The sequence below is a fragment of the Protopterus annectens genome, chromosome 10.part0 (assembly GCF_019279795.1).
Source record: "Protopterus annectens isolate FY-2018-M chromosome 10.part0, PAN1.0, whole genome shotgun sequence".
Lineage (NCBI taxonomy): Eukaryota > Metazoa > Chordata > Ceratodontiformes > Protopteridae > Protopterus > Protopterus annectens.
Window position 1 is genome coordinate 1,693,785,534 of NC_056744.1, and position 12,845 is coordinate 1,693,798,378.

The following is a 12,845-nucleotide window of genomic DNA, read 5'->3' on the forward strand; positions in this document are numbered from 1 at the left end:
CCAACACTAGTAAGGTATACGACATTAGATGCTTTATCACATGTAGTACATCATGGGTGGTATATATGGCTTTGTGTAGATGTGGTTCTTTTTACATCGGACAAACTTCGTGCCATCTAAAACAAAGGATTGCCACCCATCTTAGTGATATAAAATGTAAGGATGAGAAGTGCATTATACAAGCACATTTTAAATCATCCTACAGCTCATTTTGTTTTTGTTGGTATAGATAAAGTAAATGATATGATTAAAGGGGATGTACTTAAACATAAGGTATTAACTAATAAAGAACGTAGATGGATAGTAAATTTAGGGGCTTTATTTAAGCCAGGTCTGAATGATCATTGGTAACTATTCCATCTCTAGCTAGTTAGGTTTTGGGCTATAAATTGGTTTTTGGCATTTTTGTATTTTTGTATTTTTGCATTTTGCGTGTTGACATGCAGATTTCTTATATATGTGTATATGTATGTAGGCGTATATAGATATATATATATATATATATATATATATGTATATATATGTGTGAATGTGTATATATGCATGTTTATATATGTATATTTTTGCAATATTAGTATGTATCTCTGCATATAATATGTATTTATTATATTTTGATTGAATATCATTTGGGTTTATTTATGCAGATACATATATATTGGTGTAGGTGTCTATGTATAAGCATTCTAATCTTAGGATTAAGATTAGTATAATATAATGATAAGATATGTTTTTTTTGGGGGTCCTCTATAATGTGTAATGAAAGGTATTGAATATCTTTAATACCAGTTTTAAAATGGATTGTACATTGCAATATATGTTTTTTCACTTTAAGCTGTATTTGCCGAGTATCTCTTTAAGAGAGAGAAAATGTGAATGTGGTAACACGCATATATGCGTGATGAGTTCATACTGGTGTATCACACTGATGACGCTCAGTTAGAACGAAACCGGTCTGTGGGGCACACTGTTTTTTGGCTTAATAAAAGCCTTTCTTCCAAAACGGCCGACTAATTGTTTCTTTATTATAGTGCTGGACATGTTTCGTGTGCTATATATATATATACACACACACACACACACACACACACACACACACACACACACACACACATATATATGAGGCTACTTGAGTAGACAAATTTTCACTTACCGATACAAGAACACTGAACCGTCACTAAATCAAAACTACATACCACCAAAATTTTTAACTGGGACTGATCAGACAACTCACTATGTCAAACCCACCTAGGTGCGATGCTGTCCCTCCACCCCCCCAACTAAATATACCAGCGCTGGGACTGGAATACAGTGGGGAAAATGGCAAATTTCACCATGTTGGCCAAGTTTAGCAGAAAAGTTTTGGAAGGGAGTTGGAATGAAAGTAGATGAGAATTAAACAGCAACTGAAAGTGCCAAAAACCAAAAGAAAGAATATAAAGAAAAGGACTAGATGAAAAGTAAACAAAGTTGTAAAGCCCAAGTATAGTGTCAAGTATACAGAATTTCTGGCATAGCCACATGTTGAACAAGGTTTGATGCTAGAATGGTTAAGGAGAATTTAAATCAAAATATGTAAGGCTAGCAATGATGACCCAACATAGTAGGCTGTGTACATGTTTGTTTAATCTGTAGAAAAAATGGGACAAATCAACAAAGTTGAAAGCAGTTGCACATCTTGTTGCTGGTTGAGATATACTCATGGCTGGATTCATGATTACTTGCTAAAGGTCTTTTATCTGTTGGTCAAACAACAAAAACAATTGCTAAAAGCCACATTTAGTGAACATAATTTTAGGGAGCAAGCCCCCCCTGCACTTTCTACTTGAAGGAACCCCCCAGACCCCCTAAACATTAATTTATACCATCTCCATTATTATGCAACAGTGGATAAAGGGCGACCTCATACCTTGCTGAAAGTGACTTTCAGTGGTAAAGTCAATGAGCTGTTTTCAGTGGGACAAACTGTGCTTGGTAAAAACACGTTCCTTTATGGCTGAGAGTCTGAATACCGAAATGCACAGCTGCTTCACTGAAGATTTTGCAAACATTGCAAAATATACAGGTAGGAATGACAAACCTTTTTACAACTGAATTATGATAAATGGCAAATTACAGTTCTAAGGATAAAAATCCAAAGAAGGAAATGCCAGGGTGATTCTTTGCTACCACTACTTTATTTACTTAACAAACTAGATTATGGTTATATCGTTACTGCCAGAAAACAAACTTCCCAATATTTCATATACTTTTTGTGGATGATTTAAAACAGTATAGTTTGATAGACAAGCAACTGAAAGAACATTGCAAATGTTAAAACTTTCAGATGATATACAAATGACATTAGGTTTTGATAAATGCGTGCAAACAACATTTATATCAGGAAAGCTCGAACATCGGGAAAATATCACCCTGAGAGAAGAGTGGGATCTGTAAGAGCTTGAGGGGAGTATATAAATATATGTGAATAGATCAAGAAGTACAGCTAGAGATAACAGGAACAAAGCTTATTAGAGATTATTTTTAGGTTATTTAAAATTAATATTGAAAACTGTACATCTGAGAATAAAGTTCAAGTTATAAATCAGCATGCTGTTCCTGTACTAATTTACATATTTGGCATAACTGACTGGCCCAAAAAACTGAGGTTAGGAAAACAAGAAAACTGCTCCATGCTTATAAAATATATATAAACCATTGCATTGCATGATTGTATATCCCTCAATGTGAAGGAGGTATGGGCCTCCTAGAAGTTTACTATGTGTACTTGGTATTCAAATTTGATGCTAATCAGATGTCCAGATTTTTAGGTGGATGTACATATCTACTTTTCAATGCCTTTGTTCCTATTTTTAGTGTCCACAGGCTGAAATACATGTGTAGTAGGAACAACAGGGCTAAAAAAATTCAGTCATACTTGAATATGTTGCAAGTACAGGTAACCTGATATGAACTATACAAGGAGTCCATTCTTGGTACAATGTAGTGCTAAGAGGAGCACTTAGGTTCATAGGTAGGTGCTAGGCTGTTGGCCCTAGGGCCTATACAAGCCTAGCCAAAAAGGTACCATGGCTTTCGCCACCCAAGAAAATTATTTTCCTGTGCCCCTGTCAAGCAGAACCACAGAAGTGATCCCCGGGGTGAATTTCCTATTACCCATCCAATCATCAAGATTTTTCTTGAAGAGTGCTAATGAGGAGCTCTGCTTGACATAGTTAGGTAGTCTGTTCCAAAGTACGGGAAGTCTCTGGGACAGGAATCTATCCCTCCAGCATGTTCTGTTTATTGTGGTGACAAGGTTTAGGTCCCTAGAGTGTGTAGCTCGGAGGGATTGGGATTTCTTTAAGTGGAGCATATCCAACAGCTCTGGGTTTGACATAGCTTTGTATGTTAGGCAAAATCGCCTCTGAGTAGGCAATATGCGATGGAGTAAAGCTGGAGTTTTTTAAGTCGGTCTGCGTAAGGCATCTGTTTGAGGCCAGTAATTCTCTTAGTGAGGTATTTTTGCAGCCTTTTCAGTTGTTGTAGATGTCTTGTGAGGTACATACCAAAAGGGGCATTGTACTCTATAATGGGTCTAATGAGTGATGAGTAGAGGGAAACAATGACCTCTTTTTTTCTGGATGAGAAACCTTTTGTGATGAGGTGTGCCATATAGAAGGATTTCCTGACCACTGTGGCGATGTGAGTATCAAAGGAGAGACTACTGTCCACCTGTGTCCCAAGGTCTCATCACACTTTCAGTGTTAAGTAGACTACCGCCTATGTGGCAGTTCATGGGTACAGAGTTTTTACCAAAGGGGATGACAATGCACACTTTTTAGCACTGAGCTTGAGACCATGGCTTTGACACCAGGCATCTGTCTCAGTGAAGCCCTTTTGTAGGATGTCCACATCGTTAGGAGTTTTGATTATGGCTTCTAGTTTGCAGTCATCTGCGAATTTAGTTAGCCAAAGACCTTCTGTGTTAGCCTGTACTTCAGAGAAGTAGATACCAAATAGGAGAGATCCCAGGAGAGGACTTTATGCAAACATAAAAACTGAAGCAAAACTAATTTCATAAGCTTCAGTCACACTATCCCGCCCTCCTTTCCACTTCTCCTTTGTTGCCACGGAATTATGGAAGGTTGGTCCACTTTAAACTAATGTAAATATTTTGTATTACACTCTGCTTGTTTACATGCAGTCCCTGGGTTAAGGACAAGATCCGTTTTTTAGCCTGTCCTTAAATCAGATTTGTATGTAAGTCGAAACACGTGTGTATGGTTCTTATTAAATGTCAGTTAGTCAAATGTTTGCCTCTGTTTAGTACTTATTTTACTTTTCTTTACATATAAAACGTTTTAGAGACACTTCCAAATAAAAAAAATCTTAAAAGTAGTACTGTATACTGTAGCTATGCATCATTACTTCTATGAGCTATGCTTACTTCCTATCAACATATAGCTGGTTTAAGGCATGTTAAATGCAGTGTTTATGAGGACTTTTTTCTCTCGCACACAAATCAAACATCTTAACTGTACAGATTTTTGGTCCATTTTTCATAACATTATGGTTGACTAGCAAAAGTAGTGGCAAATCATTAAAGACTGAAGTTGGAAAATAATGACAGACATTTGAGTTTTAGAATTTATACCTTTTAAGAAAATTTATGCTAATGCAAAACCTGTTATTGTATCAACTTTCTAGGTTTGTAAGAGCAATATTTATTAAAAGTTTCCCTGTTTTGGGGGATGTGTCCCACTTTTATTTATGACTTTGTCCAGATTTCTTGCTCTAAGAGGTTTAGAGGGTGTGACACACACACACATGCACATAAGAACACAAATCATTTAAAATATGCTCCTATTGTGAGCCTTTGTTACCTGTTAATTTTAGGCTTATCCAGATTCCTTGAGCTAAGAAGAGAAGTACACAAACCCATTCCTCTCAACTGTACAGATTTTGCCTCATATTTGTGGCCCGTTTCTCATAAAATTGTGGTTTTCTGGCAAATCATTGAAGGTTATATTCAGAAAATAATGGCAGTTATTTCAGTTTCAGACTTAATACAGGGCAGAAAAGTCATGCTAATGCAAAACCTGTTATGTACTTTCAAAGTTTGTTGAGAAATATTTAAAAAGTGTCCCTATTTGGGGGCCTTTGTCCCCCCATTAGTTATAGCTTTGTATAAATTTCTTGATATAAGATGTTGAGAGATGTGGGTGGAATATCAAGTCCTCTGATAACACACAAACACACACACCATACTTCTCAACCTCTTTGAGAAATCTGGACAAAGCCATAAATAATGGGGGGACAAAGACCCCAAAATAGGGACACTTTTTAAATATTGTTCTTACAAAGTTAGAAAGTTGAATAACAGGTTTTGCAATTAGGAAGAAGGGTATGAGGTCTGAAATTCAAATGTCTGGCATTGTTTTCTGAATTTAATCCTCAATGATTTGACAGTGATTTGTCAGAAAAAAATGCAATTTTATGAGAAGTAGACCAAAAATATGAGGGAAAATCTGGAGAGTTGAGAGGTGTAAACACACACACATGCATGTATACACACACACACACACACTCTTAACCCTTACCTAGCCCATAACTAACCCCCTCCCCTTATGCAACCTCTTAACTGCTGCCAGAGGATCACTTGCTTGCTCTCATGTCACTCTGTCTCACACACAGTCACTTCTCATTCATACCTGCATTCACTCACACATCGCTCTCACTCACTCATCTGTCTCACACACAGTCACTTCCTCATTCATACCTGCATTCACTCACACATCGCTCTCACTCTCTCCTGATCTGTCACACACACAGTCACTTCCTCATTCATACCTGCATTCACTCACACACTACTCACTCTCTCCTGATCTGTTACACACAGTCACTTCCTCATTCATACCTGCATTCACTCACACATTACTCTCACTCTCTCCTGATCTGTCACACACACACAGTTACTTCCTCATTCATACCTGCATTCACTCACACATCTGTCTCACTCCTTTTCTGTCACACACACAGTTACTTTCTCATTCATACCTGCATTCACACACACCACTCACTCTCTCCTGATCTGTCTCACACGCAGTCACTTCCTCATTCATACCTGCATTCACTCACACATCGCTCTCACTCACTCCTGATCTGTCACACACACAGTCACTTCCTCATTCATACCTGCATTCACTCACACATCACTCTCACTCCTTTTCTGTCACACACACAGTTACTTCCTCATTCATACCTGCATTCACTCACACATTACTCACTCTCTCCTGATCTGTTACACACACAGTCACTTCCTCATTCATACCTGCATTCACTCACACATCGCTCTCACTCTCTCATCTGTCACACACACAGTCACTTCCTCATTCATACCTGCATTCACTCACACATCGCTCTCACTCCTGATCTGTCACACACACAGTTACTTCCTCATTCATACCTGCATTCACTCACACATCAATCACTCTCTCCTGATCTGTCACACACGCCACTCTCTCCTGATCTGTCTCACACACAGTCACTTCTCATTCATACCTGCATTCACTCACACATCACTCTCACTCTCTCCTGATCTGTCACACACACAGTTACTTCCTCATTCATACCTGCATTCACTCACACATCGCTCTCACTCCTGATCTGTCACACAAACAGTTACTCCCTCATTCATACCTGCATTCACTCACACATTACTCACTCTCTCCTGATCTGTCACACACACAGTCACTTCCTTATTCATACCTGCATTCACTCACACATTGCTCTCACTCCTGATCTGTCACACACACAGTTACTTCCTCATTCATATATACAGTCACTCACACATCACTCAATCTCTCACACACAGATTTGGGCAATGCTTGGATGTATTATATTCCATGCATTTGTCTTATAAGGTCTTTTAACTGTTTAATTAGACTGTTAAGTAATTAAGTAAAATGATTATTTAAGAGCTGGTCATTTTGTGAAATTCATTCTGAAGAAGTCCTGACTTGAAAGGGGATGAAAGTGCTTAATGTGCTGTGTTTTTAGCAGTGTGATATGTATTAAACATATTCTTGCTTCAAATACACTTTTCTAGTTCCATTTTCCACTGTTCTGTATGTTTTATATTTCTTACTATGCAATCTTTCTGTAGCTGCATTATTCTTCTGAATTATACTGCTGTAAACTGTTTTAACTATACTATTGTACCTGGATCATGGCTGAACAGGGTCAGGAGACCAGCCCACCTACCTGGTTACCAAATTGTAAAATAAGTAAATGAAATCAAATTAAAAGTGCTTTCACATCAATGGTTATTTTTAAAAAATATTACTTACTGATCTATGTTTTAAACAACCTTATTGAATCATCACATTTTAAAGCCTGATATGAGTGCTTGTTGTGTCTTTCGGCTTTTCCCGGTTAAGTGTCGCCACAGCGGAACTGGCAGTAGATTTTTACGTGCCGAGTTGCCGGCCCTGACATACAACCTTCAACAAAGGTACTCCCATTCATGCATGTCTCCATGCAGAAGACGCTCTTAGCCGAGAATCGAGCCGGACGTCTTACTGTGAGGTGACAAAGCTACCGCAGCATAAATCCTGATATGAGTGCAAATATATTAAAAGAAAAAAAGTAATATCCTCACTGATATTTTCATGTAGTATGTTTTTCTACAATTTTCACTCACTCCAACATTATAAAAATTGCTCATTGCCTGTCTTCCCTTTAATATCATTCTTCCTCCAGAACATTTTTCTGCATATATTCTTTTCACAAAATTATCTTTGTTTATGTAATTTACTCCTTACCTTTTCTAAAGTCCTCACCTCTAGTTCTTTTATTCCACGTGCGATATTCAGTACTTCAATTACAGTTGGTTTAGATCTCAGTTTTCATTTTCTAACACTTGCCTTTTCTTTCCTATGTGCTGTTAGTTTGTAACCGTTGCAGGTACCATGCTATTAGTCCTGTTTGAACAGCCTAACAGGTGGCTGTGATAATATAAAGTCAATTTATTTTCATCTCAGTTTTATTCTGTGAAAAATAGTTCTGCGAGAAGCTACAGAACATGGGATATTGATTGGCAGTCATCCAATGGTGTACCCATTAAGTAGATTACTGCTTTTATTTTCTGTTAATTAGTTCAGAAATGCAGTAGTCCCCTGTTACTTCATGTTAATTTGGTTTTGTAGAAATAAGTTGTAGAGAAAAGAAGGGATTATGGTAATTACTTTCATGCATGCTTTAGGCTTGTACTGTATGTGTATATGTATGTATGTGTGATGAGATAAAAATGTATAGAGTAATATTTTAATAATAAACAATATTTTTTATGTCTAACAAAAGTCTTATAAATATTTGCATCATGTGTTGACTTAATATAGTCAGCCTTATATGACTTCATAAGTTTGAAATTCCCTGTGTTTGATTCTAAGGTTCACCTAAGGACAGCAGAGTCTTTCAGAGTTATGCCATTGCCACTGTCTTGTGTTAGCAGCTGTAATATCTACTTGGACTTTCTCAGTTTTGGAAGAGTTTGTGTTAAATACTGTTCTCTCTAGACTCTAGTGATGTATACTTGAGAACACCGCTGGGGCTGGAATTTTACAAGAATGACAAAACATTTTTAACTAGGAAAGAAAAATATATAGTTAAATGATTGTTATTCTCGTAAAACTCCAGCTCCAGTTGTGGTCTAAAGGATGAAGCCCTAAATGCTTTGTATGCAGGGTACAGTTTACATCTAACCATTCTGTACATTTTACTAAGTACCCCAGTGTGTTTATCATAATATTCAGTGTTGCAGGTTATCTTTTCTGAAATGTTTGCCTGCAAGTTCAGAGTGGCTGGTCTCCCCACTAGATGTTGTACCTTCCTACTATGATCCTCAGTTAAGACCCTCTCACTTGGATATCTAGACATCTGTGATATAATAAAAGGGGTGTTGGCTGCTGTCATCTTCAGATGTTTGTTGCCACAGTTCTTTGTCCCTTGCAGTCAGTACTCACTGTCATCAGTACTTAATGTTAGCCTGCCGTCTGAGAGGCAAGTATCCCACTGAGGAAATTTTGTTTATCTTAGTAATTTTATCTTGATAGATGTCTGATAATAGTGAGGGTCAATTTTCTAGTAAATATATTGAAAAAGTGAATAATTGTTAAGAGTTTAGAAATTATTTTCTGTTTTGTCCATGACTGAAGCATGAAATGTGCTGGTGTCTACACTGCACCAAATTCATCCTTGAGGACAGTTTGTCAAAGTTTGGAATCTGTCTAGGAATATCTAGGCCAAAAGAAGGAGCATGCCTGGTTTTCTTACAGCATGATGTCTGTCAAGGCCTCTGCCAGCTGACATTCAAAATGCAAGCACCAAGAGAAGCACAAGAAGAAGAAACTTCTGGAAAACGATGACAATCATATTGCATCTGAAAGCTTCTTTAGGACTGCTGGCACAGAGACTGATGAGGGGCGTTCATAGACCCTGTTCTCAGCATTAGTTGTGGTTGTAGCTTCTGGTGTGACTGCTTTGGAGGCTGCTATTTCATCAGCTTTAGGTACTTTACTACTATAACTGATCAGCTCACTGGGCTCTCTGAAGGTGCCTACAGCTGATACCAACATAGTCATCAGAAAAGGGGAGGGTGATATTCCTTCACTGTTATTTTAAGAAGAGATTCCTGGAGACTATATTGATATGTTCAGTGCCTTCCCATGATTCACAGTCCCAAAGCACAGAAGCAGAAACCAACACTCATTAGCTTGCCCCAGCATAGATGAACAGCTCCTTGGTCCAGCACACAACCCACATTTTATACTAAGACCTTCACCATTTGTCCCAGGATTTCATAAGATTTTTGAAATGTTATTTATTTTGCATGTATGTATTTATCCATCTATCCTTTGTTAACCATTTTTGTCCCAGAAGGCTAGTAGACTCTTTTTCAGGGGAGACCCAGTGTGGTAGTTATACTGACTAGGGGAAATTTGACAAAGGACATGGAAATTCCTCTACTCTTTTTTTTTTTTGGACTGAAGCAGCAGAGGGCTACTACTGGGCTGAGAAACTTCCAGTATGACAGGGGATAGCTGTCACAAAGCTAAGAATGCTGGAAGGTCTGTGGAGCCATACAGCATTAAGTAACCTGTAAGCCACATAAACATGCAGGGTGCATGTAGAAGATAGCCAGACTTACAAAGGCCAGCAGATAAGTGTACAGGATACAGTTGATATGGTTGTCTAGGCATATAAATGATTTAGTGGTCATTAGTCTATTAAATACCTATGAGCCTAATATAGAGAGAACAGATGCAATTGTCTCCAGTTTTGATGAAGAAGAACTTGAAACATAAGTTTAAATGGATTTAACCAGAAGGAAGAGCCAAAGGAAGTAGGTGAGGCTGATTGGAATATGTTGGTGGCACAAGTGCTGCAGAAACAGGATGCTTCTGAAAATCTGGTAAGAATTTGGGAGAGAAATAAATTTACTTTTTATGTAAATCTGGGTGTATGTTTGACTGACAGGAGCCAGTTTTAAGGGCATACGCTTGCAGTTGGTAACTGATACAAACACTGACAGAAGAAGAACTGCTAAGATTTATGAAATTGTGAATCTGGCAGGCAGAAGAAGCATGGAGGAAAGGGGAAGCATATTAGCACCAAGGAACATTGAAGGTCTAAATGAGCAGAGAAAACTACCACTGGTAAGAATCAGAACAAAGTACATTACCAATATTATGAATCAGAACAATAAACCCCTTTGTATTTTTTCATTTCTGCCACTGCTGTTCAATCAATCGACCATGATCTACCCACTTTGACTCATGTTTACCCAGGAAACACCTGCAACTAATTATTTATGCAGCAGATTGTTTCGCCATCTAATGCAACGCTGATGCAGAGCTTCTCTCAGAACTATTCTACTATGAGTTGTTGCTTGACACATCGATTTATGTTAAGGATTGCTCTGTTTTCATGACTGTCACTGAGCCAGTGTTCTTCTCCAAACTTTAACAGGTATGTGTATCCACTGTCACTATTTGCTGCCTGCACAGTTTGTTTTTTCTTATTGCAACAATTTCTTGCTTTTTTTGTGATTTTGATGTTACAGGTGGAGACAGTAAACTTTGGTTACGTGGAAGTGATTGTGGTCATTGCACACATCTTAATTTTACTGTAATAAAGGTTTTTTTTTACACTAAAGGGGATAATATTTTTGTCTAATAAACAAAGTGATGGATCCTTGATAAGGAAAACTGAATGTGGCTGCATATGCTGAATTTCCTACTGGGAAACAGCAATTAGTGGCAGAGTGCACTCTAAATGTAGTATGGAGAAATTCTGTAGCAGGAATGAAGGTGGGCAAGTACCTTTATGATAGGATCCAGAATGAAAACGAGGTATTAAGTTGTCATGGGGTGGAGGGTCAAATATAAAGAGTATTTTTCAAGATCTGATAGTTGCAGCACTAAATTCAAAAATGGAACCTAATGCTGCTTGCATTGATTTTCAATGTAAAAAAAAGTGATACAACACAAGAAGCAAATACTTAGGGACTTCAACTACCCGAATATAGACTGGGAACATTACTCAAGCTCTAACTTTCTAGCTCAACGGTTCCTGGAGTTCATAAATTCAAATGCCATGGAACAACTAGTCACTGTTCCCATGAGAGGAGAAAATATACTAGATCTCATTATCACAAACATGGGGACAAAATGCTCCACACCGGAAGTATATCCCTCATTGGTGAGATCTGATCATAAACTAATCTCACTGGAAATCCACATCCCGCCCCCACCCCAAACAAAAAAGACCACAGTGAAGAACTTCTCTAAAGCAAACTTCACACTACTCAAGACTGGTGTGGTATCCTTCAAGGCCCCTGAGCCAGAGGAAACCACAATCCAAGCTGCGGAAGCCCTTACAAATGCCTTCTATGAACACCTCCAGGATTGCATGGATCAAGCAATCCCAAATAAAACCAAGACTCTTCCCACCAAGGGCAAACGTCCAGTCTGGTGGACCCCAGCCATTAACAAACTTTACAATAAGAGGAGAAAGCTATTACATGATAAAACAAAATCCATAAAAGGAAAGGTCACCCCTGATCATTCTTAGTAAAAAAATACGAGCACTCATAAAATCAACTAAGGCCAATTTTGAGAGAAAAATTGCCATGGATTCAAAAGACAATCATAAGGCCTTTTTCAGCTATGTTAGGAACCTGGGTGGAAACTCCCAGATATGCTCAGAATTAGTCCAAAATGATACAAAAATCACTGAACCCACAGACATTGCCAACATACTGGCAGACAGGTTCAGTGCAAACTTCACCCCCCTCTCCCCCCCTAAAGGAGAGATAACTATCCCAGCGGAGTGTAGCCTCCCAGACATCTCAAATGCGCAGGTGAAAGCTGCTCTCTCTAAAGCTAAAAACACAGCATCAATGGGACCGGATGGTGTCCCCGGCTGTGTGCTACATGAGCTCAATGAGGAACTAAACCCGCACATAAGGCAGCTGTTTAATCTCAGCCTTACCACAGGATACGTGCCCAAGGAGTGGCGTACGGCAACTGTGGTCCCACTCCACAAAGGCGGTGCCTCTACGGACCCTGGTAATTACCGCCCCATAAGCTTAACAAGTCTAGTCTGCAAAGCTATGGAGAGGATCATAATGGAGCTCATAAACAAAGATATAGGGGACTTGCAGACATTGGACCCGTCCCAGTTTGGCTTTGTCAAGGGCAGATCATGCCTTTTGAACTTGGTCGACTTCTTCGAGACAGTCACCAAGGCCATTGATGAGGGAAAGGCAGTCCATACAGCCTACCTTGACCTTGCAAAGGCTTTAC

At 38.6% G+C, this 12,845-nt stretch overlaps 1 protein-coding gene across 1 annotated transcript in view; it reads left to right on the forward strand.

The window, feature by feature from the left end:
• Positions 1-2,013: 2,013 nt before the first annotated feature.
• LOC122814433 (zinc finger protein 883-like) overlaps positions 2,014-12,845 on the forward strand; it is a 21,315-nt gene continuing 10,483 nt past the window's right edge. The window contains exon 1 of the mRNA XM_044087014.1: positions 2,014-2,062. Coding sequence (XP_043942949.1) covers positions 2,014-2,062 — 49 coding nt within the window. The remainder of the gene's footprint in view (positions 2,063-12,845) is intronic.